The sequence below is a fragment of the Vicugna pacos genome, chromosome 6 (genome assembly GCF_048564905.1).
Source record: "Vicugna pacos chromosome 6, VicPac4, whole genome shotgun sequence".
Classification (NCBI taxonomy): domain Eukaryota; kingdom Metazoa; phylum Chordata; class Mammalia; order Artiodactyla; family Camelidae; genus Vicugna; species Vicugna pacos.
In genome coordinates, this window is record NC_132992.1 from 73,555,685 (window position 1) to 73,582,777 (window position 27,093).

General features: G+C 39.7%; 1 protein-coding gene across 1 annotated transcript in view; it reads right to left on the reverse strand.

The window, feature by feature from the left end:
* Positions 1-21,675, reverse strand: part of SPTLC2 (serine palmitoyltransferase long chain base subunit 2) — an 80,504-nt gene extending 58,829 nt beyond the window's left edge. The window contains exons 1-2 of the mRNA XM_072963507.1: positions 21,441-21,675; positions 2,413-2,607 (exon numbers count right to left, since the gene is read on the reverse strand). Of these exons, the coding sequence (XP_072819608.1) occupies positions 2,413-2,607; positions 21,441-21,569 (324 nt within the window). The 5' untranslated portion in view covers positions 21,570-21,675. The remainder of the gene's footprint in view (positions 1-2,412; positions 2,608-21,440) is intronic.
* Positions 21,676-27,093: the final 5,418 nt, after the last annotated feature.

Here is a 27,093-nt window from a genome sequence, read left to right on the forward strand (position 1 = left end):
AAAGCGATCTACCATAAGGCTAAATGATCCTTCCTTTCCTTCTAAAAGCTGAATTTTTATAAGAAAATGGCAGAATTCAGCTGTTTTGACTGCTAATGTTATCTACTGTGAAAACCCTATTGAAATGAATTTGGGTAAATTAGTGCAGTCCTTCTCTAAACAAACTGTAGAGGAAAATGTTCCCCTCTGTCCCATCTATTTCCTCCTATTACTTCCTTCAAGAATTATTTCCAGATTAACTCTATGTTATTCAGTTTACTTTTTTGTTCTACATCTGTCTACAATTCAAGTGCTCTTTACCTGTATAGTGCTTTGCAAAGGCCTGTAATTTTGAAGTGTTTGTTTCTTCAACAAAATCAGAAACTACTTAAGAAAATGTGTTCCAATTCTCTCATACAAAGTTAAGTACATACAGGCAGCCCCAATACTTAGTCAATTTACCCTCTGGAAACGTGAAACAAGCTCCAAAGATAATGTGCTCGTTCACAAAGGAATTCAGATACATCCTCATCGGTTCATTCACTCGTTCATCACACTCTGACAGAGGACCAGCTGTGCAAACTCGCTCCCCTGCTCAAAAACCGCCCAGGACTCCTCAATGCCGCCAACCATTCAAAACAGAATTTCTCATACATTTACATTCCAGGTTCTCCCACACATTCCTTGTGCCTTCGCCTACACTATCCCCTCAGCCAGGGATGCTCTCTACACCACAATCAGCACGCCTCCAATCCCACCTCTACATGTCAATTATTAGGTCTCTACAGCGTATAGACACTATGACAGGTCTCAGTAGATAAAGATTTTCTAGTCTGAATATGTCCATAAAACTTTAGCTCCCATTAGTCACAACCACTAGCAACTCTGTCCAGTAGGAAGATGTTGGCTTGTACACAAAACCATATAACACAGTAAGTATATGGTAAGCTAGTAACTTATAGTAAGTAAACCATACTTGAGGGAATATAAAAAAATCAACATATGGTGGATGCATTCTAGCCAAGAACGTCTATTTGGGAGGTAAAGGGGTAGAAAAAAAGGTGAATCAAAGAAATTTAAAAATCTATTCTTGTTTTCAATGATGAAAATGTTTGGCCTACTTGACTGACTTCTGAATGTAGGGCTTTGCTTTCAATAGGTATGCAAAAAAATATGTTCTTAATGAAATGAACTTGTAGGCATTTCAAGACAATGAGGAGGATGGTCGACTTGTGGTACTGGGGCTGGGAAGGGTGCAGAATGGCTGAGATGAGAGAAGACCGCCTGGATCCTCAGTTCTCCCAGTTTCAGAATCCTCAGTCCATTGATTGGTTTGGCTTCCCAGTAGCTGCTGAGGTCCTTTGGAGCTTGTTTCACGTTTCCAGAGGGTAAATTGACTAAGTATTGGGACTGCCTGTATGTACTTAACTTTGTATGAACCATTGATTGGTTTGGCTTCCCAGTAGCTGCTGAGGTCCTTTCCTTTCCCATATTTCTTGATGTCCTCTTCCCTCGCCCACCATCACATCTCTGCCATCCATTCCCAGTGTTTACTGGCTCCTCTCTCAGGGCTGACAGTGCTGCCACCACATCTGCCTCTCTCCTCTAACATCTTACAAAAGTGAGAGGCATCGTGGACAAAAGATATCTAACTTTCGGATCTCTTCTCTAGTACACTCCCTAGGCTGGAAGACAACTTCTTCATACTTCACATGCCAAGAACAAACAAGTTTGGCTTTCATAAAATCAGGCACTTTTCACCCAAATTCTATTTACTTTTTGAATAGGTAGTACATGTATATTGCACAAAACTCTAGAGGCACAAAATGGTACACACAGAAAAGTGCAGTGAAGTGAATGGGGCCCTCCTCCCCAGAGACAACCATTACCATCTCTGTTTACCATTACTAAAGCAAGATTGTTTTCCAGGGAAACAGCAGCTCAGCCACATTCTGTTTCAGGGCTTGTTTGTTTGGGGAGAAGAGGTGATCTGTGAACCACATGTGTACGTAAATTGTGTCTATGAGAAAACGCATCATGAGTTCTAAAGAACACAATCTTTTCAGAAGACTGTGGACACATCTTGGGATACAGCATGGTATTGAGAAAAACATGGCTTCTGACTCTTCACAGACGTATGTCCACATACCAGCTTTAACACTAGGCATCTTGGGAAACATTACTTACCCTGTAAATTTCAGCTTTCTTATCCATAAGATAAGAATAGAGTCTTGTGATGATTAAATTAAAATAGGCTAAATGCTTTGATTTCTCCACACCTTTATGCTTGTTTTCAGCTTTCTTTGTGGAATGTTTTCATTTAGCTGCATCTAGAATATTTTTATTTTAACGTGTACCCAAATTTCTAAAGAAAATAAAAGTGAGTGAAAAAAAGGCTTCCATTTACAGAATCAAAGATTCTCTAACAATTACCTGTTGTTCTTCTCTTTCTGTTGCATGGTGACACTTTTCAATTCTCCAGTGCCTCAAGAAATCTCGAAGATATCCAAAGAGAGTGAGCACACCATACCCCACATAAGTCAGCACAGCAACCAGCATCGGCGTTTCTTCAAAAGCTTCGTTAAATGGTCTTTTATATAGTCCTCCATTTTGTGTAACATGATGGATCTAAAAGGAAGGTTAACAATGTTTATTTCAGTCATGGTAAGAAAACACTACTACTTAAAATCTAAGTCCTTACAGATTCATATAACTATACCTTCAGAATTCTCGAAGTAATTGTCAAAAAAATCCACTAAGATTTAAGCAGGGCACATTTTTTTTTCAATGGAAATAAGTTATAAGTTATATTCAGATGAACAGCAAAGAAAAACAGAGGTAGAAGGACCGAGAACAATGTGTAACACTGATTTCTATTATTTGATTTTATGAAACAGATCCTAAAATGCCATAGTTGGAGAAGGTATAATTTCCTTTGTTTTAATGAAGAATATAAAAAATATAAGTCAACAGAGAGAAAGCCTACCCTGAAAATAGTACATTAGCATACAAATAATGAAAAGTAAATTCAGTTTTAGAATACAATACAATAATTTATAAATGTTTCACTGCTATATATTCTTAAAGCCATCCAGCCATCGCATTCCTAGTAATTATCAGCACTAGGCCCCTATGGAAACAAGCGGTTTATATTAGCCTTTGTTGTCAGTGGTAACACAAATTAACCATGTACAAAAGTAAAAGGCTTACACAAGAGTGGTCCAGCACTGCATAAAAGTGGGAAAACAGGGAAATCTAACACAGGGGAAAAATTGATAGAGCGATCAGTAACAGTCAGGAAATCATTCTGTCCCCCTTCATCTTGACCTGATAACTATTTCCAAACATTGTAAGATTATCCCCCATTTCATCTTCAGGGATAACCAAATTTTGATATACAAACACCAAGCTACTGTACTTCAGATCTCATAGCTGAAAGCTTTTTACTCTTTGGTCAATTTTAGTGGAAATCTTGTTCTACAGAAAAATTGCACTGAAGAACTTTGTGCCTTAAATTTAATCTTAACTTTGAAACAACCAACCGCAGAGAGGATGGTCAATCACAATTTACCAGGAATGTATTTTCAATTGAGCACCATACTGAAGTTACAAATTTACTTCCAAAGGAATAAAAGTGCCTTTCTTGGCCTCTCAGGCAACCTGATCCAAGGGCTAAATATATTTCAGAATACTGTATCCTGGTGATGTTAGTTTGGGGAAGGCTATTTGAATGTGACAAGTTAGAACAGTCTGGAAAGAAACTTGTATTTGACAAAGGAAAGATATTTGGATAGGAATGATACTTGGAATCTGTTGGTACGGATTCAATCTGATGACCTAAGAAAGTCTGAAAACTATTCGTAAAACTGGCTCATGTCTTCATTAACCTCTTCTCCAAAGTGGTGGAAGTCTGTGTTAATATTTCCTGCTTAAATTTTTATGCAGGAGCAAGATTGTTATGTATTTAGAACAGAATAGCTGAAAATGAGCCAATAGCTAGATAGAAACTTGTTTAAAAATTAACAATATAACATGTAAGCAAGCTATTAAGCTGGACAAAACAAAATCAAAAGCACTTAAAACAAGAAAAATGACATTTGGATCATCTTTTCAAAAATATATCTCAAAATATTTTGCCATACGAACACCGTGTTTAATACCAGTGTCTAACTCTCCTTAACTCTGAAATTGTTTAAACTATTTTCTCTCAACTGAGCATACTAGTAAAAATGCAATTTCAGCACTCCCAAGTCTCTAACAAATGTGTGGCAGATTAATGTCAGGCATGCTGTTGGTGGATCTCTTTAAAAAGATATCTGCTTTAGTTCAGACACACCCAAAACAGCAGGACCAAGAAAATTCATACAGTTGGCTTAACTGTCTAGGAAGGAGGAAGTTAAATCACTGGTTTGCTATCAAATATTGTGTGATTCTACCACAGCCTCATTCAATTCAATTAAATACATTTTAAGGAACTGAGATGCAACTATGAAGTAGCTTTTACAATGTGGCTTCAGTCAAAGCAGAGCTCACTGATCATCCGCAGGTCAGAATGGACAGGCCAACTGATATGCAAACTTCTGACAGGTGAAAAAGCCTTAGGACTCAGAGAAAAGAAAATTACTGGATCTTCAAGTACAGATGCTAATTTAATCTGGAACATGATTCAAATAAAAATAATGGTATTACCATCCAATATATGTATAATATTTCATGAAGGAAAGCACCATGCTTATTTCACTCACTGCACATCTAGCACTCAGGATAGTATTTATTAAGTGCTAACAAATAGGAAGTACTCAACAGTGCCCTTTTATTACAATTAGGATTACAGAAAGTGACACCTCATAGGAACTCAATAAATACTTGTTGAATGGATGAAAATGCACACTATGCTCTTTGCTGTCATAGAAGAGATTAAGTTACAGTAATTACACAATTAATATTAGGACATTCTAGAACCCAGATCTGACATCTTCTAGTTTCAACTGGATTGGAGATCAAGTTCACTCTAAACAAAACATGGGCTACAAACCCTTACAGCATATTTCATATTCTGGATTCATCGTGCAAGAGGGCTCTTAAGAGGCCTTTGAGTCATTCTAATTTGAGAATTTGTCAGCAAGGCAATCAAGAAAAATATTAGCAATCACTCCCTCCAGGTTAAAAAAAACAGGTATCAGTCTGTTCACATTAAGCAGACAAGAGTGTGACACTATGCCAGTATTATTAATCAAGGGAAATTTAAGAACTCCAAAGACCAAGATTGAACAGTAATATTTTTTTCCAGAAAATGAAAAAGAAAAAAAAGTTCAAAGGAAGAAAAAATTTTGAGTCAAGACTATAAGCACACACCATAAAACACATTACAGGACAAGGGGAGGGCAAACTAATAAGACATTTTGTTTAGACACCTTATAGGCTGTCAACCATATTTATTAAGTAGCTGAAAAGGCACTCTTAGCTAAAGCAAGATGGGAAAGTAAAATCCAAAGGTAAACCGGGGAGGAGGGTACAGCTCAAGTGGTAGAGTGCATGCTTAGCATGCACGAGGTCCTGGGTTCAATCCCCACTACCTCCACTGAAAACCAAAAAAATAAACCTAACTACCACTCCCCTGCAAAAAAAAGACAAAAGATTTTAAAGATAAACTATAAATATAATATACATGCAATAAAATCATCTGGAAGGACACACAAAAAAACTGGAGTGGCAAGTAGGATGGGGGAAGGAAGCACACCTCCTACTTAGACCCCTCTGAACCAATTTGATTTTTTATCTTTAACAAAGAATATATATTATTGAAATTTCTTTTTTTTTAATGTTTAAACTGAATTTGCTCACTGATTTTACTCACTGTTTGGACTAAAATAGTTAATAAAAGCAACATATGCCTCTCCTCCAAACCTCAGGTCATCTCACAGTATCTACACTCTCTCTAAAGGGTTCTCATCTACTTTTAGTTCTCAAATAGATGATACATGCTGATGAGTACAAATCTACATTTCAATTTTATCCCAGAACTCTGTATTTTCATTTCTACCTTTTATATACTTCCACTTAGACATCCCAAACTCAGTTAGTCTAAAGCTGAATTTATCTCACCATCCTTACTCCTCCCTCAATAAACCTTATCTTCCTCCTGTATTAACTACCTGGGTAACATCATCACCACCCAGTCTAACCAGTCTCCCAAGCTGGGAGTCATCTTGAGCTCCATCTTATTTTCTGGCTTCATTCTAGAACGAGTAATGAATTTCTATGCCTTAGTTCAAAACCGTCTTGCGGGGCACCAGGGAATTTTAAGGAGGCTAGAAATGTTCTATACTTGGAAAGAAGTATTAGATACACACAGCATACACACAAGTAAAAAAGCATGGAGCTATACACTCAGCACATTTTATGTACTTAACTGAATGTATGTTACTCAATTAGAAACAAAAAACAAAAACAAAAAAACACCTCAATGCCTTCATGGATCCACTGCAACATCCTCCATCCCATCTGGTCTCCCTTATACGAAGACCCTCCCCACACTCCAATTATTCTTCCAGTCACATCAAACTTCTTGCTATAAACTTTCCAACATTTATCCTCCTCTAGGAGTGAAAAGGCTTCTAATGGTGATAAGTCAGTAAATAATGTCCAGTACAGAAAAGTCAAGAAGCAGCAGTATAAGCATGTTAGTGAGAAGTATGGAAGCAAACACCAAAAGAATCTGCTAAAATAGAAAGTAGTGCTTCTGAAGACGGAGAAAAGGGATAGAAGGGAGCAGGAGATTGGTGTGTATTTCATAACAAGCCTGGTGGAATATCTGATGAAAGCCACGTGCTACAGGTAAGAGGGTGTTGTAAATTCTTAGATCCTACAGGACTGGACCATAGACCTATATGGCTAGGAACATGAGCTATCTTCAAGACAAGGAAAGACTAACTCCAAAGGTGATTCAGAGTTCATGAGGGTTCCCACTTCAGTTTCAAATGCGGTGGGGGAAGGGGGAACCATTACCTCAGATTCAATAGGTAAGAGGAGCCTCAGGGCAGCAGCCTGAAGCATAAGAGGTGGGAAGAAGCAACTCCTGCCCCAGTGGGTCCAGAGAGCAGAACACCAAACCAAAGAAGATTATTCTTGATCCTTAAAGTTCTCATGGAATCTGCCTTGCCAAATTTTGGACTTGGTTGGGACTCATCACCCCCTTTTCCTTCTGATTTCTCCCTTTAGGAATGGAAATGTCTTTCCTCTGCCTGTTCCACCATTATATTTTAAAAGCACATAACTTATATGGTTTCACAGGTTCCAGCTGGAGAGGAATTCTGTCTCAGCGAGTTTCACTCGTATCAGATTTAGAAGATATTTAGATAAGATTTTGAACTTTAGACTTGAGAGTTGATACTGAAATGAGTTAAGACTTTGGGGGCTGTTGGGTGAAATGAACATAGTTTGCATGCAAGGACATGATTTGGGGGAGGGCCACAGGCACAATATTATAGACTGTGTGTGTCTCTGCCCCGACTCATATGCTGAAGCTCCAAACCCCACTGTGAGGGTATCTGGAGGTTGGGCTTTGGGAGGTAATTAGGTTTAGGTCATGAGGGTGGAACCCTCTTAATGTGATCAATGCCCTTATAAGAAGAGAAGGCAGAGATCTCCACTGAGGAAAGGCCATGTGAGCACACTAGAGAAAGCCGCCGTCTACAAGCCAGGAAGAGGATCCTCACCAAGAACTGAACCTGTCAGCACCTTGATCTTGGACTTCCCAGCCTCCAGAAGAGTGAGAAATAAATGCCTGCTGTTTAAGCCACCCTATCTATGGCACTTTGTTACAGCAGCCTGCACTGAGACAGAGGTAAAGGGACATAATGCATACAACCTACTTTCAACTGTTTCAGGAAAACTAAGTGTGAGTGTGTGTGTGTGTAGACAGAGAATAATGGGGAATTTTCTTCATGAACCATTTGTGAGCCAGTTGCAGTTATAAAGTACCTTTATCTTTTAATACTTCAGTGTGTATTTCTAAAAACAAAGACATTCTCTTGACTACAGAACAATTATCAAAGTCAGGACATTGCTAGCATACTAGTATCTAGTCTATAGACTTTATTTAGATTTCACTAACTGTCTTAACATTGCCCTTTATAGCAAAAGAAAGTCCTGGATCATGAGTTACATTCTGTCTCTTTAGTTTCAGAAAAGTAAGTTTTCATTACACCGTAAAATGACTTAGAAGAATGATCTGAGCAGAGGTTTCAGGAATCCCATGAAAGGACACTAAGCAACTATGTAATGGTGCAAAAATGGGGAAGCACTTGTTGGAAAAAAGAGGCTTACATTTCTGATATGAATTCAAAATCACATAAGTATGAGTTTTTTAAAGCAAATAAACACATTTTTTGGTTTTATTGAACGTGACAGTAGGATGACTGAACCTGCCTTATCACCACAGAACCTCCCCACCTGGTAAGACAGCTGGGGACAGCATTAAAAAATTAATGTCCAATATGAACCACCCATTATGCTTCAGCAATCAAAGGATTGTTATGCCTTTTCCTTTAAATGAACCCTATTCATTTCCAGCCTTATGCTGTGCTGTTCCTTAAAATCAGTTCTGCTGAAATGGTCTTTTCTTGGAATGTTACTGAAATGTACTAGCTTCTCCCTCCTGCATACCACACATACTAGAGAAAACAGTTTGCAGCTTTAAGCCCATAACACAAGCTATGTCACACTCTGAACATATTTCCAGAAGTGTCCTCTTTTGTTGGCAGGCAAATTTTGAAAAGTAGGGAGTTCACATTTTTTTTCTTGCAATCACGATAAATTCCCTAATTTTTGTTGACAAGTATCTCATAAGAATGGACTGAAAAGTGCTTCCAAAGCTAGCTGTAAAACAGACCTATATTTTGATGTTACTATATCCCTACTGAAAAACTCAAAAATGCAGACCTCCAAGTATACATGCACTGGAAGACTTCAGTCAGTGGCACCCTGTGCACTCTGGGCAGTGATGTTCTGCACAGGAGTTACTGCTCTCACTTGCCACCACATCTCTGGAGCACTTTCCTGTCTCTTGATAAGCATCACGGTATGACAGACGGATGTCAGTCAGGAGATCTGAGTACAAGTGCAGCTCTGCCACAAATTCTACATCTTCACCTGAGCCCTCTTTCACCTCTAACATGGTCTGGGCCTGTAACACCATGCCCTTCACTCTGGGTTTGTAGTGCAACTTGGTTCATGTTAATTTTCCTTCTCTGGGAGTACTCCCTGATACATACGGGCGGACCCCTGGTAATCATTTCTGTGCAAAATGACCGATTTCCTGGATCACAGGGGTAGGCACCTGGGCCAAAATGAACCCAACAACACTTTCTCATGAGAATTTAAAATTTCAATGGGGAGGAGTCCATAGGTCACTGGACCCCAGCGAAAGGTCCATAAACTCCTGTTACTGAGGTCTCAAGTGCTGTGCTGCTTCCTGTCCTTTTTGTCTTTTCTAAGTTGTTCATCAATTCCTTCCCACTCTTTTCTTGGCAATAAGTCACATTTTGGTTTAGCTAGAGTCAGTTGCTATCAACTGAAAGAAATTCAACAGATACAGATTCTATGTTAAAGTCTCTTAGAACTTCTTTTCTGTACTTACTGAATTCACATGTTGGCATGGCCTGCAAACATTTAGGGCTTTAGCAGATTTTCAAAAATGACTCCCAACTTTGTCAATTTTGTGCATTTGGAATATTGTTTACTATCTTACTTCAGATAAGGGATATCTTGTTCAAAATTATAAGTAGGTACTTCTGTATATTAAGAGACATCAGATTCTAACTGCCTACTATAACTAACCTCTTCCCAGGTTCTCATTAATATCTAGGTAGACCAAAAAAAAAAAAAAAGCCAGGACTAGTATTTTAAAAAAGGGCAACAGAATACCACAAATAAAAATTCAGACAGTGTTTGTCTGCTAATAAGTTCGTCTAACTAGAGAACATGCTCATCATCATTAAACAAGACTCCTTCATGCTTTCATGTAGAAAAATCACAAACCAAAAGGGAAGTAATAGATTATTTAATACAAGATTTTAAGAAAATTAATTGTTCAAAAGAAAAAAAAAACCTCTAGTTAGAGCTTTTCCTCATACCATACTGAAGAGACAGCTAACTGGTCCCCTGTAAACATTCTCTTTTATGTCCCTATAGTAACAGACTCTCAGTTTTAGCCAGGTTCATGGCTACCCAGCTAGAGTCCACATTTCCCAATCTCTCTTGCAGCTAGAGGTAGCCACATGAGGAAATTCTGGCCAAAAGAAGTGAACAGAAACAATGGGTACCAGGGCTGGATTACATCCTTTCTCTTCACTTCTCTTTCCCTCAGCCTGTGGCCTAGAATGTAGATGTGGTGGAAGATGCCAACTAAAGACAACATCCTCAAAGACTGCAGGACAGCGAAGAAGATGCCTTGTAACCTTCCTACCCAGGACTACCTATCCATGTCCAGACTTCACAAAGAAAAATCATTTCTATTTTGTTTGAACTACCTTATTTAAATGTCATATTTATAACAACAAAACCAAAAAATTAAAAAACAAAATTCAGATAAATGCTGGAGAAGGTGTGGAGAAAAGGGAACCCTTCTACACTGCTGGTAGGAATGTAGTTTGTGCAGCCATTATGAAAAACAGTATGGAGATTCCTCAAAAAACTAAAAATGATCCAGCAATCCCACTCCTGGGCATACATCTGGGGGGAACTCTAATTTGAAATGATTCATGCACCCCAATGTTCACAGCAACACTATATACAATAGCCAAGACATGGAAGCAACCTAAACGTCCATCGACAGATGACTAAATAAAGAAGCTGTGGTATATTTATACAGTGGAATACTACTCGGCCATAAAAAAGAATAAAATAATGCCACTTGCAGCAACATGGATGGACCTGCAAATCATCATTCTAAGTGAAGCAAGCAAGAAAGAGAGAAAAAAAAGTACCATATGATATTACTTATGTGTGGAATCATTAAAAAAAAAAAAGAAAGAAAAAAGAGGGCACTAATGAACTCATCTACAAAACAGAAACAGACTTGCAGACACAGTAAACAATTGTATGGTTACCAGGGGAAAGGGAGTGGGAAGGGATAAATTTGGGAGTTCGAGATTTGTAAATGTTAACCACTATATATAAAAATAGATTAAAAAAACAAATTTCTTCTGTATAGCACAGGGAACTATATTCAATATCTTGTAATAAATGTTAATGAAAAACTATATGAAAATAAGTATGTATATATATGCATGACTGGGACATTATGCTGTATACTAGAAATTGACACATTGTAACCATTAATATTTCAATTAAAAAAAATTGAGACTTCTGCTTCCAAGCTGGAGTTAATAGGTAGAGGCAAGCCATCATTTTCCCAGAAAAACTAGATAAAACTACATAGATTACTCAAAACAAGAAATAGTTTTAAAGACATTGGAAAATTGTCTTCTGTGTAAAGAGGACAAGATGAACTAAAATCCAGAGAAGGAAGAACCTTTCCTTAGTGAGATGAAATTGCTTGTCATTTTCTCTCCTCATAGTATTGCAGTTTGAGCATAACTGGACTTGCCACAGACAGAAGAACTTTACAAAAGAAAGAAAAAACAGCAGAGTTTATAACAGCTGTATATGTTGGTGTGAAGAGGTCCAGATACGTGGCCAGTTTTCTGCAAAGGACCAAGTGCTGGAGAAACTGGGGAGATGGACTAAAATGGTGACATGAAATCAACTACAATCTTACAATGCTTAGAGGTAAAGTCATATTAGAGGGAAGGGCCTGCAACAAACACACAGTGGATCCCAGCCTTGAGACAGTGTACTCACTAGAGTGGACTGAATATATCTAAAACCTCCGCACAGCCCCACCCAGCTCAATCCCTGGTTGGATGGAGGTGCTCGGGCCCTCTCCATATCCTGAGAGAGCAAAAGGCAAAAACAACACTGACTTTAGTCTCTGCAGGTCCTTCTTACATAACATCCAGCAATCAATCAAAAACTTCTGCTTTCCCAGGAGGCTGGCAGAGGATATGAGCATGACTGAAAGAGAGAAGGCACAGCACACAGTAAGTAGTCTACATTGTTGCCTTGTATTTCAGTACTTCCAGCTTTGGGAAATCTCTCACACCTTGATACCTCTCTTTAATTTCATGTCCCCAGAAATGGATTCCTCCTGTGTAGTTTTTTTTAACATTTCTAAAACCGCAAAAATATTTTTCAGACATCAAAGATTCTCCCGAGAACCCAGAACCCCCTTTCTACCAAGGAGCTCAAAATCATCATAATCATCTCATCCTTTTCACTAATTCAACAAATATTTCATTTCTATCTATATGTCAAAAAATGTACATTGTATTTGGTAATACAGATAAGAGATATTCCTTCAGATCTTTAAGAATTCTGCAAGGTTATTATTATTTTTTTTTAGAGAAAAAGGATGCAAAGATCAACATGAGTTTTGCAATAAAAGAGAACAAGGAAACTATTTTAAAGGATACTGTGTAAAGGGACTTATCTATAAACATGCAGGATGAAAACTGTACAGAGATGCACTTCTATTACAAGTGATTCTCAAGTTGTCTCACTTTTCTTCTTCACATGACTAGTGACAAAACTAAGGAAAGGAAAGTAAGCAATCAGTCCAGTTACAAGAAAATTAAATTCAAAGTTGGGACTAGAATCCAAGTCTCTACATTTTCCATTTATTGCCATTTCTTAGTCATCTTCCTGAGATTTTCTATGAATCAAATTTTCCTTAAATTATTTCAGATACTACAACTTAATCTGATTGTTTTACAATTATCAGTGGCTTAAAAGTAGAATTTCACTTTCAACTCAACCTTAGTGCTCATTTTTGCTGTTCACATAATTAGTTATTTTTGCTATTCATATTATCAGCCATACACGGATTGAGATAAATTGTTCTGAGTTTCATTTTCCCTTCTAGGAAAATGTCTGTTTTAAGGAAACCAGAACTAAACTGCTGTACTGGAAATAACCAGCTTCCTTTGTCTACACACAAGCCAAGTTTGTACAGGAAGTGATAAAGATATTACCCTTCAGTATGTACAGCAGAGGTCTTCAACAGGTAGTTCTATTACAGTTTAATCAGTGACCACAGACCAGGGCTCTCAGTCATCTTCCGGGCATTTCAAATCAAGACAAGAAAGGGAGGCATGGCTGGAAGTCAATGCTGACAGGTTTCCCTTCCCTTGACGTACCAGCAAGTGTCTCACACCTTAAACCTCATCGAGTAGTAATAAAGACTATGAGACTGTGTTGCATGTTTCAAGGATAAATACTAATTTATTAAACTTTTGTTTCAGTTATACATGTCTGTACATATAAAATATTTAAAGTGCATAAAACATTATGTATGCATTGGGTTGATATAAAAATGTTATTTCTTAGTGTAGGCTGGAACAAAAAGGTTTGAAAACCTCTGCTATGGTATAGACCTAAATACAGACTTACATTATAAACATGTTTATTTCAACTTTCTAGAAATCGCCACAATTGTATCAATTTATATAAAGAGCATCTGTATACAAGTTCACACTGGTACATAACATTGTCAACACTTAATATTGTCATATTTTAAAAGCTTTCAACATGGTAAAGATGAAAATAGTGTCTGTTTTAATGTGCAATAATTTGAGGACTAGTGAGAATGAGCACATTCTTATCTTTATTTTCCAGTCAAGTTTCTTTATCTACGAATTGCCAGTTCCTACCTCTAGCCCATTTTTCTACGGAACTGCATGCTTGTTTCTCATTAATTTGCAGGGCTTTACAGTCTGGCTAGTAATCCTTTATTGGTGACATGTGACAAATATCTCCTCAGTCCCTGGCTTGTTTTTTCACTTTTGGTGTCGCTTTGTTTGTAGTATCATACTCTGCAGAGGCCTTCTGTTTTTTAAATAACAGCTTTTTGAGATATAATTAACAACTTACCATTAAACTCATCCTTTTCAAGTGTACAATTCAGTGGTTTTTATTATATTCATAGAGCAATACAAGCACCACCATAACTTAATTTTAGAACATTTTCATCAGCCCAAAAAGAAACTCTAATTAGAAGTCACTCCCTAATGCCCTCTTCCCCTAGCCCCTGGCAAACTTCTAGTCTACTTTCTGTCTCTATGAATTTACCTCTCCCGGACATTTCATATAAATGGAATCATACAGTATGGGGCCTTTTATGTCTGGCTTTTTACACTAAGCATAATGTTTCTATCACTTATGTTGTAGCATGTTATCAGTATTCATTTCTTTTTATTGCTGAATAATATTCCACTCTATGGATATACTGTATTTTGTTTATCCATTCATCAGATGGCAGATGTATGGATTGTTTCCATTTTGGCTATTATGAATAATGCAGCTATGAACACTGATGTACAAGTTTTTGTGTCTACATGTTTCATTTCTCTAGGCAGCAGAATTGTTGGGTCATATGATAACTCTGTTTAACATTTTAGGAACTGTTTTCCAAAGTGGTTGTATCATTTCATGATCCCACTAGCAATGTACAAGGGTTCCAATTTCTCCATATCATCACCAACACTTTTTATTTTACCTATCCTAGTGGATGTGAAGTAGTATCTCATTGTGTTCTGATTTACATTTCCCAAATGATTCATGAGCTTAGTCACCATTTGCATCTTCTCTGGAGAAATATCTATTAAAATATTTTTCCCATTTTAACACTGGGTTGTCTTTTTATTGTTGAATTATAAGAGAACTTTATACATTCTAGATAACAAGTTCTTTATCTGCTATATGATTTTCAAATATTTTTTTCTGGTAAAGAAGCTGGGAGAGGTCCTGGCCACTGTAAACGGTACCTAATACTATTATTAGCCTTGGCTTCTCGCCACCAAGATGTTGCTTACCCCTCCTTAATGAAACACCCCTCAAAATCTTGGGCTTTCCCACACCACTTCCTAATGCTTCTCTCCGAATCAACCTTCTTCAGTAGTGCGGGTGTGTTTGTGTGTCTTCTCCCAGGAATATTATGATTCCCCAATATTACATCGTTGGTGCTTCCTCTTCTTATTTAATGCCCTCTTCTATCTACCAACTCCCATGGCTTCAACTACTACCCATTCATTCCTTCAGCCAAGATTTCCTGAGTTCCTATTACATGCCAGGCACAATGCAAATAGCAAAATCTCAGACACTTGCTGAAGGAGTTTACTTATTAGGCAGCAAGAGGCTTATTCAGATTAATTCAAAACCATCACATTTTACAGGTCAGTACTTTATCTGTACAATAGTTTCTACATCTTCCCAGATTACAAGAATTGTTGACTATTTTCCCAAACCTCAATATGTACCATTTGGAGTAACGCTGGATCATACCCATAGTCTCAGCATAACTGCATATTGCACTACATTTAGACATTATCAGAAAGCAGTAGACTGACTTACAATAGATCATGTTAAGAAATGAACCCCTATCACAGGAGTCATCCTAATCCTTTAGGGTCTTACAGTACACATGTATTATCTGTAAAATCAGAAGCAAAAATTATTTTAAAACAAAAGGAGAAATAACCACCTTAACCTTCATAATGGGTCTTGAAAGTAGTCTTAAACACAACAAACATTCAGATAAATTTTCTGAGTTTTAATTGGTCAGAAGCAAAAGGCTTATCTGATTGGTCACAAATTGTAAATTACATTACAGAACGCTTCTTAGAAGCTATTCAGAAAGCAACCGACTTTTGAGGCTACAAACCATGTATTTAGTCAAGTAAGGCACACCCATTCAGAATGCAAACACAGGCTCTACCCATCCCTCTCAATTGCCTATTCTGCCAATAAACACTGCTTCTTTCTTTCAAAAATGGAATCTAATTGAATCTCAACCAATTAACTACTTGCTCAGAACACCACGAGGTTTCTAGAGCACCTAGGCCAACCTTAAAAAGTAAGCAAGTCTGCGTTCCCTGAATATCCAGGTTCTAAAATACTGTCTTAAGAAGACAGTGGTTTAATAGTGAATACTGGTCTCGTTTCCCAAGAATTTTTATTAAAGAGGATTCCTGAATACCTCAAATGACCCTAGAATCTTTCAGATACAGCTAGTAAGACTTGAAATTTCTTCCCCTTGGAACAAAAAGCATTTGAAACAAAAATCTAGTCGCACAAGTGGTAAATAGTCACAACATTACTTTTGCAAAGCTTTGAGGTCTGATGTCTTCTCAAGTCCTGCGGAACCCGAACAGGTATACTGGCCATTCTAGCTGCTCCTCCTGTTCCTGTGTCAGAACTAACTTCTCCTTTCCCCCGGTACTGTTTCCTCTCAGTGGAAGCAAAAGCTAGTAGCTACTCAGTAAACCACCTTTCATTAGTTATTCATTTGTCTTCTTCTAAGTTTAAGTAGCAGGACCAACATTTCGTGCTTTCTATTTTGCTTGTTGTATTATTTAAATAAGATCAAAATTTGTGCCCCAATTCCTCCTTAAGATAGAATCATATTTATTCTGGCAGCTAGAAGGCTGTCATCCTTCTAACATCTCCTTAAAACTACTCCTAAAGGAAAGAAACTTAGGTTCAAACTGTCTCAAAGGCAGATAACTTTTTTTCTTCCATATGTGTTAACTAATTAAGGAAGGTAAAATATGTGAACAAATCTGGAAAGTACTATAAAGAAACGAAAGACCTAAAAAAAGTGTTGTTAACAAGGGGCTTTAAAAGTAGAAACCAACAGCATTATATTTCAGGTGCAAACAAAATATGGCAATGTCAAATCCACAGTAAGAAACTCTTAGTAATTAAGATCACTGAATATTCCAACACTGCTGAGAAAATTTCCCGCAAAGTCTCTAGAGGTCTTTAAAAATAGGATAGTATCATCTATCAAGATTAGTTTTAATAAAGTCCTACAAAGAGATAAAGAGAATGAATTACATAAACCCCTAAAGGAACCTAAAGGTTCCTTCCAGCTCTCATTCTGTCAAAGCTTCCAATTCTAACTCAAAGTTTTCCTAATGTTAATTGTCACCCTTTACCTCAAAAATGGCTGACCCTCTTCTCTCACTCCTGAGTGGCAGAGAGAAAAAAATTACTGCTTCTCTTCCTTGTGAAAAGTCTACCTACTACCATCATTAAAAAACAGTAAATGTCTACCTACATCCGCAAGGATGGCTACCGAAAAGAAAAAAAACCCAATGCTTCTGTGATGTCTCTCCTTTACTCTCACACCACCACACCACTAATACTTCTGACACCAGACGTTGAGGGGGGTGGGTTACACACCAAGCAATACTGCAACATCAGCTGGGTGTCCTCCAATTTAACTCACTTCTCTCACTATATAGCTGGAGACAATGTCAGATCCCACAGGTTCAGGGCTCAGTCCCACAAGGCTGCCCTCACCCCAACTTCAAAAGCCAATCTCAAGTCCAGGTGGTCACCTGTGCTTCTGATCAATCAGAGTTTCCTGCGACCCCCTCCTCGGATTTGATTAATTTGCTAGAGCAGCTCAAAGAACTCAGGAAAATTGTTTACTTACTGTTTACCAGTTTATTATAAAAGGATATAATGGATACAGATGAACAACCAGGTGGAATAGATGTGTAGGGCAAGGAATGTGGCAAGAGGCACGGAGCTTCCGGGTGTGCCACTCTCCCAGCACCTCCACGTGGTTAGCAACTCACTCTCTGAATCCAGTACTTTGGGGTTTTTATGGAGGCTTCATCACGTAGGCATGATCAATCATTAACTCCATTTCCAGCCTCTCTTCCCTCTCTGGAGAATGGGGGATAGAGGGGTGGGGCTGAAAATGCCAAGCTTCTAATCGTGGCTTGGTCTTTCTGGTGACACAGTGGGCCCCCATCCAGAAGCCCACCAAGAGTCAGCTCATTAGAACAAAAGAAGTTTCTATTATCTAGGAAATTTCAAGGGATTTAGGAGCTCTGTGTCAGAAACTGGGGAATCAAAGACCAAATATTAGAATAAAAGATGATCCTAGTGCTCTTATCAGTTAGGAAATTACACAGGTTAGGAGTTCTGTGCCAGGAACAGGAGCAGATACATATACACATGTATATTTTTCCCTCTCTATAATCTCACAGCTATTATTAAAATAAATAAATAAATGAATAAAAAACAGAAAATAACCAGCTTTGGTGAAGATGTGGAGAAACTGGAACCCTTATGCACTATTGATGGAAATGTGAAATGGTACAGCCACTGTGGAAAACAGTTTGGCAGCTCCTCAAAAAATTAAAAATAGAATTACCATATGATCCAGCAATTCCACTTCTAGGTATATACCCAAAAGAACTGAAAGCAGGGTCTAAGAGATATTTGTACACCCACGTTCATAGAGGCATTATTCACAACAGCTGAAACATGGAAGCAACCTGAGTGTCCATTGACAGATGAATGGCTAAAGAAAATGTGTTGTGTGTGTGTACACAATGGAATAGTATTCAGCCTTAAAAGGAAATTCTGATAGATGCTACAACATGCATGATTCAAAAGGATATTATGCTAAATGAAATAAGCCAGTCACAAAAAGACAAACACTACATAATTCCATTTATATGAGGTACTTATAGTAATCAAATGAATAGAGACAGAAAATAGAATGGTGGTTGCCCAAGGACTGGGAGGAGGGGAGACTGGGGAGATAATGTTTAATTGGTATAAAGTTTCAGTTTTACAAGATGAAAAGAGTTATAGAGATGGATGGTGTTGATGGTTGCACAACATTATGAAAGTATTTAATTCCACTGAATTGTACACTTAAAAATGGTTAAGATGGTAAATTTTTCATGTGTATTTTATCACAATAAAAAAAACTGGGGGAAGAAACCCAGAAAACAAAAGCAAACTGTATGTCTGATTGTTTCATAATGCCTTTTCTACCACAGGATCTGTTTACTCAAACTCTAAACTCAAATCCAACAAAGGGCAGGCATATACATTCATCCCTTCAAACATGGAAACTCCTGAGAGTGTTCAGGGATCTCAGAAGTTTCTAACTTCTCATGTATAACTGAAAAATTGTGCTGAACACTGGAATTTTGACACAACCTTGTAAAATGATTATAAATTAATAAAAAAAGTTTAAATAAAAAAAGTTTCTAACTTCTCTCTTATTCATTAAAAGACAAATGTTGGAATATGCAAGGAAATGAACTCATATCTCAGGTTTAAAAACCATGTTACACTCTGTATTTTAGTGGAAGCAGGACACACATCTGTGCATTTAATATCTTATGTGTATTTTCACAGCATTATAGACAACACTTCCCACAGAAACGGGGGAAAAACAGAGCCTTGAGCACTAGCACACCATTGTAATTAAAACAAAAGCAACTTCAAAAAAATTTTAAATACTCTTGCTCTCATAAGGTTCAAAAATCTCTTTTGCTTAAGAAAAAAGAGAAGGGGGGGGAAACATCCCACAGACAGTATTCCTCCTATTAGTGTACAAAGAAAGCTACATATAAAGTCTTTGTTTCAAAAAGTCTCATGAGAAATTGTTTTCTAGAAGGGACACTGCAGCCCTAAATCTTCTTTAGGGCACTCCACCAGACCATTCTTCCAAATGCCACCATTGTGTCTTGAGTGAAAATTTTCACTAAAATATATTAGAAAAAGTCATTCAGTGTATGTATGTATATGCATGACTGGGACATTGTGTTGTATACCAGAAATTGACACACTGTAATTGACTGTACTCCAGTTAAAAAAAAAAAAAAAGTCATTCAGATTTTCCAGTTATACAGATTTTTAAATTTCACTTTAGCAACTTGGTATTTCTTCATCTCATCGGCAATCTCTGAAATGTCTTGTCTACCAATGCTAAACTGTTAGGGATTATGGGAGGGAGGAATCTGATTTACTACTAATTCAGAACGTAAGTGTGTCAAGTGAAAAGAACACTTAAACACAAAGCACTTCTAAAGTGCGAACACCTTTCTCTTCATTTCCTTCTCCCTCTTAAAAATCATAATCCACTCATCAGCCTGCAGTGTATTTCCTGACTCCCACCGTTAGGTTTCTCTGTTACATTCCATACCACAATTTTGTCTTATTAGCCTTGCACTGCTAGGAAATGCTTATTAACATTTACATGGCTAGGAAAACAACTTCTTCTACCACTTATAATGAGCTGATTCTTATCACTTCCTGTCTCTTACAGTTAGATCTTTAAAAATGAAAACAATTTTTTTGAATCTGTGTATTACGTTGCCCTGAAACTTCAGGGGAGGTCCAATCTCTTTTACGTATTTCCCCCAAGCTCTTTTGATCTTCATATCTCAACATGACCTGGAGAAATGCTTTATTTCTGTTTCACACCAAACAGTAACAGGCCTATCTATCACATTACTGAGTAGGGGAGAAGGCTGTCAGATATTTATGGTAGAGCCAAACTAAATCACAACAGTCATACTTCCTGCTCCAGGGAACTGACTACTTTTGGGGAAAACAATTTCCTTAATTTCTGAACGACAAAGTATTAAAGTCAACTGCAAATATCACAACCCTCTCTTCCACCAACATCGATCTATTTCTATACCGCTTGTCTTTAAAAACAGATATCAGCAGAATACCTGTCAGTCCAAAGAACTGGAAGACTGATAACAATTATTGCTTTGAATTCAAAACTTTTCGAAATATTTCAGAATTACCTGGACTTGGCTGATGATTAAGCCTTGGTTAATTAGTAGACAGACTCATCACAAGTCACCATCAGGTTAAATGATCCCCTTGTGTGATAGCACTCTTGCTCAAAAGATCAAAAGGACCACCTAACTCAACAAGGATCCCGGGATGGGGGGTCTCACCTCGAGCTGAGTAAGACCATAACGCTTTTGAGGCACTGGACCAGGTTCCCCGCCAAATTTGTAGTCTAATGTCCTGCTTGTAGAAGGGGAAGGTACGTGGTAGGAAGAGACTGGGTGTGTTTCCGCCTGGGACCACCTCCTAACTTTCTCTGCCCCCTGAGGACCATTGGCGTGGTTTTCCCTGGAGGGCTTCAGGGTTCTAGGAAGAAGCACTACCTGGGGTGCATAGGAGAGATCCTCGGGAGAAAAAAAAACAGAAGTCCCTGGGTGGATCCTCCGGTGGTCCAAGGGGGCACACTCTAGTTCTCCTGGGGGGCGGCCCCCACTGCTGGCGGGACCGGGTAGAGGAGGCAGAGCCCAAATCTCCGAGCTAGAGGAGGAAGACCTCAGGCGCGAAAAGACAGGGGAGACTCTGTGCCGCCCTTGAGCCCTCCGGCTCCGACAGGCCCGGTCAGCGCCAGGACACCGCCGCCAGCACACCTGAGCCGCGCCCGCCTCCGCAGACCATCACCGCGACCTCGCCCGGCGAGGCCGCCCCTCCGCACCGGTGCCGGCTCGCAGGGTCCCGGCCCACCGCCTCCGGCCCAGCCCGGCCGCCTGATCCCACCGTACCTGGCCGGCGGCAGCTGCGGCGGCAGCGGCGCTGCTCCTCACGTACCCGTTCCGCACTTCCCCATTCACCACGCAGCCGTTCGCCCGCACCGGGCGACGGCAGCAGCAGCCTCCGGGACCTGGCCGCATCGCCCCGGCAGCACCAGGCGCAAGGCAGAGTCTGTAGGCGGCGGCCGAGGCGGCAGCGACTCCAAGTCCCGCTTCGCACCCCTCCCACCTTCCCGAAACCGGAAATCGCTGCGCGCCGCCGCCAATTCCCTGCCGGGCCGTCACGTGGGGGCGGGGCCCACTCCCGCCGAGGCCGCGGTTCGCCCAAGGCGGGGCAGGGGAGGGGGAGACCGGACGGCGGCGCGCAGCGGGGTCGTGAGCCTGAGGACCGCTGGCCAATCTGGAGGAGGAGGAGGCGGGCCCCAGGCTCCTGCCTGGCCAATCACGGGCGAGAATAAAGCCCCTCGCGGTTGTCGAGGGGGTTTTCTGGAGGGACCCGAGGACCCGGCACCCGGGCAGAACCCAGGTCTGTAGAGCGCGTTCCCTGTTCGGAACTGGTGGCGCCCTCTCTGCCCTTGCCTCTGGGGAAGTTCTCGGGTTTGAATCCGAGCCTGAGTCAGGGCTCCTTTATTTAATTAGCTGATTTTTCTGTGGCTTTTTATAGAATAGCCTTTTTGACATCCGTTCATCATTCTTCAGTGTGCCCCGTACATTAATACATTTCTTAAGTAATAATTCGGATGTCTCTTTGCCCTTCACATCTGTTCATATCAGGGTTTTCCATACAATTCCTTTCAAGAGCACTTCCTTGAAAGTCAAGAAACCTGATCTCGTTCCAACTCTGCCAGTAACCAGAAGCTAAACCTTGAGTATTTAACCACTTTGGGAGCCAGATTCTTTACAATGGAGTTAATACTTCCAACTTAATAGGTTCATTTCAAGAACTGCATTAATAAACCATTGCGCACCTATCCCAAAACCTGGCCCATACTAGAAGCGTAATATATACATTATTTTTCACCCCTTCAGTTCTATAGTCCCATAGTTATTAGAAAGAAAATGGATCTACATGAAATTAACAAGAAACTTTTGGTTGCCCATAAAGAATTTAGTGTTATGTTTAAGAGTATGGACTCTGGAGTCAGTCTGGGTTTGACCTCTGGCTGTGCAAATGGCTTAGTGACCTCTATATGTCTACATCTGTTCAGTGAGGATAATAATAATTGTCCTGAGGATTTACTAAGTTAATACATGTAGTGTATTTTGTACAGGATCTGACAATGAGTAAACATTACTAAGTGTTGGTTATTATTAATCGCTGAATGTGCCCATGAGAGCCCCTGCATTCTTCCTCCACCCCTAGGAGCTCTAGAAAAGGGCTTGATAAGGTATCAGCTTTTTCAAGGTTTCAGAGCTGAACCATCTAACTTCAGGTAGGCAGAGCAGATATTCTCTTGGAGTCAACAAACACCATGCTCCGAAAGAATGCAATTTGGGGGCAAATGTATGACACTAAAAATGAAGCATTTCTTTTTATGCATTTGAATGTGAAGTTTGCCTCTCACAGTCTGCAAGAGAAAAGATGTACACGTATAAAGTAAACAACAAAAAAAGCTTGCCGAAGGCTGGCATCATTATTCAACAGTAGTTCTGATGAGGAAGCCTGGGTAGCAGAGACAAATCTAGACTTTGTACGTAGGATGTTTTCAGGGCAGGAATCTGGTTGGAAGCAGGGGTAAGGTTTTCAGTTGGAGCTTAGATAGTGGGCTGAATGAACTTGGAGAAGGCTCGGGAGGAAGATGTGCAATGAGCTTGATCTTGAAAGCTGAGTAGGATTTGGAGAGCTGGACATGAGAAGGAAGGGGCAGGTATACCTTGGAGAGGGAACCTTCAGAAGCTCAGGTATAGAGGCTGAAAAGAGCAAAGCCTTGAACTGGAGACTAAAAGTTAAGGAGCCTGGCTAGATTCAGGAGTCCTATTAGCCAATCCCTCCCTTCAGGACACCAGGTCCTTGTCTTGTTCTGCCACTTACTCACCATGTGTGGTCTTGTGCAAGTCATTCAACATCAGCCTTGGTTTCCTCACCCATCTTACAAAGTTAATACCTGAACTACTTACCTCAATAGGATTTGGTGAGCATCAGTGATATAATATACAGATAATCTGATGATCTTGCATAACATTGCTAAATCACAAAAAGGATGCCTCAGAAGCCAGTAGGAAACACCCCAGGTTTCATGTAAACAGGAAAAAAAAAACTCCTTCAAGAGGCATAAGCTGTCTTATCATCATTTTACTGAATTCATATGCAAAGTTCTGTGCTAGGCACCAGGGTTACAACTCTTCTCTTCCTTCAAGATTTCTCAAACCTCTTCAGCTGGGAAACCTTTCTTGAACTCTAGCCTCCCCAACAAAATTACTCACTTTCTTCTCAGTGAACTTTATACACACCTATGTAAGTATATGTCACATTGCTTTGGGATTCTTTGTTTTGAGAGGGAGATTACACAGTGATTAGAAGGAGGAACTCTGTAGTCAGACAGGATTGGAGACTCATCTCCAGCACTTAGGAGCCTTGTGACTTTGGCAAAGCTGCCTAAGCTCTCTGTGACTCAGTTCCTTCATCTGTAAATTGGGACATCTCTCATAGAACTGTTGTGAGAATTAAATAAGAAAAGCATTTAGTACCATGGCCTGTCACATAATATTCAGTAAGTGCTGGTGATTATTAGTTGAAATGTGAACTATTTTTTAAATGCATGAATAACTGATTGAACTAGACAGAGAGCAATCTCCTTGAATTCAAGGGATTGTCAAATTCATCTTTAGGTTCTCAGTACCTACCACAGTCCCTGGCACATTGTCAGTGCCCAATAAATGTTTGATGCATGAATAAATGGATGAATGAATGGAAATCTGGCTTTGCCTCCAAGAAGCCTTCTATCACATGGAGACCATGAATTAAGGGTCTTTTGACTACAGAGCAGCCAATATTAGAAAACTTAAAAGAAAGGTATATTTACTGAGACTCTTCTCAAGATAGGAAGTGTTGGGACTCAGAAACAGATCCCAAATCTCAGCAACAGAAAATTATAGACCTTCCCCCAGCACCAACCCACTTTTGAGGCTTAGCTCTCAGCAATCTACAACTTTTACATTCTATAGGTCAAACTTATAAACTCCCAGGAAAGGGAAGTCTGACTGGCCCAGCTTAATGTGAGATATCTAATGCTTGGCCAAGCAGTGGTGGCCAAAGCCCAAGGATTAGCTGCTGAAGGTGAGGAATCAGTTACAAAAAAGGAGGATTCACTGCAGAGAAAGAAGGAACAACCCTATCATTGTCCACTACAAGAAATGGGAATGAAAAGGACAAATAACAATAGCTTGGAATGAGTGTGAAAAGAGGAAGCTTCTGATATAGCATTTTAAAAAGGGCCATGTAGGACTGCAGCCTGGGAAGAAAAATTAAGTGAAAGAAACTAGGCTATATAGTTGGAGGAGCAACTGGCCTGTGCCATCAAATAGGGGTCTTGGTTGCAGGCCTCCCAAGTTAAGTCTCGCTGACTTGCACAGAAGGGAATTCACTGAGAGGTTATTAGCAGCTCAGAGACCTGGCTGAAGGCTGGAGGACCAGGCTTAGAAAAAGTCAGGAGCCAAGGGAGCTCCAGATGACTAGGCAGCAAGGACCTCAACAGGCGACTGCAGCAGAAACTGTCTGGTGAGTGCATCACCACCAAAATAAATGAGCTCTAACCAGCCCTTCCATCCTTGAGTCACTGGCCCAAAAGTCAGTCCTGGGAGAGAGTATCTGATTGGCTGAGTTTAGGTCACATTGGTCCATAGAAGCAGGTGGCAAACAAAAGAAGGATGTCGTGCCTTCACCTTTCATGGTGGAAGGTGCTTACTAGGATTCACTTTCCCAAAAAAGAGGACAGAAAATGAGGAGAGGATTTCCCCAGAAAGAAATCAGGGACCTCATAAAAAAAAGGGAACAAACACCTTGCAGGTAAAAATGATGGATGTCCACAATAGTAGTTAAGAAGGCAGAACAGTTATAACCTAGAAAGAGCCCTCCAGAGGCAATCTGCTTTGGTACAAAACCCAGGGCTGGACAACTGAAAGCTAATATCTGATCCTGACTCTGAAAGCATCACTTGGTCTTCCCTTTCCAAACTTTTCATGCTTCATTCAATCATTGATCTCTTTGGTCAATTATTCAACAAATATTTTTTTCTGGGCATCATGTTAGGTACGACAAATACAATGATAAGCAGACAGAAACATGGTCTCTGCTCTTGTGGAAATTGCAGTCTCAATTTACAAGAAATGGGTCTCCTATTTCCCTTTTTATTACTCCTAATCTAATACAATGAATTTAGGAGTTACTTCTTCTCTCAGGGAGTCCCTGGCCCTATTTTTGCTGGAAAATCTTGAATAACATTTTTGGACCATTTTCAGTAACAATGTTTGCATTCACAAAACTGGGTGGACACTGGGACAAGAATTTAGAATTGCATTATTGTGACGCCTGAGCTGTTTAATGGGATGACAGCTAAAATGCAGCTTTAAGAAGAATGATGGTTCCTGATTGGTTCAGGGTGCCTGCTAAACATCCAGTAGAGGGATTTTAATCTGTGTCATTTGCCGTCAGAGCTCAGAGATGAAACAAATGTGCACTCCAGGAATAGGCAGTTAGAGACTGTCTGTCAGTGGTAGCTCTCTGCCTTGTGTTTTCTCTGTCCTAGAAGCACCTCTTTGCCTGATGTTTCCTCTGCCCTACTTAACCACTACACCCCACACTGCCACCCTGGACTTCCTGTGGGCACTCGCCAGGCTGATTGTTGTGATCATCTGAGGCTCTACTTCAGGAAGTGGACTTTTTTTGACAGCTCCAGGAAGGAGGGGAGGGGAAGAGGTGGTGCTACAGATAACGATTATGGTAATGGTGGTAGTATCAGTTAAGACTCTTTGCATTTCGAGTTTTGAAACTAAATTCAAATTAGATCAAGAATAGAGGAGATTTGGCTCACATAACCAAAAAGACTAAGGGTAGATCTGACTGGATCCAGGTGATCAGGAATCTGTCTCCATCCTTGGTTCAGCATCCCTCTGAGTTGGCTTCATTCCCAGATAGGGGTTCACCATGTGATGGTAAAGATGGTTCAGGGTTGGCAAGTTTGCCATGGACAAGCTTTAAAACCTCAGTTGAGAGAGAATGCCTTTTTTCTGGAGTCCTAGCGAGAGTCCTAGGTAAGCTCCCATTGGCCCAGCTCAGGTCACATGTCTCAAATGGATGCTGGATTGATTGGCCAGGCCTGAATCTTGTGCCCACCCACTCCTCCAATGCTGAGCTACAGGCCCTGAGAATGGGAGACTGGTTTCCCAAATAGGAGAGATGAGTGTGCTGTTACCAGAAAAAGGGGTGCTGGACAGGCATAAACAACAGATGTCCATTATACTGCTTATGTTGAATATGATGGTAAGAAGCAGGAGGTAGGAATGTCAAGGAGAGTCTCAACACTTTTAGAAGATGTTATAAGAAATACAGGTTTTAGGTGCTCCCTCTTCCCCAAACCTAAACTCCAAAATTTACCCCAAATTTATGTTAACTTAAACTGATTATAGTGATTAAACTTTATCATCTTCAACATATCATCATCTCAAA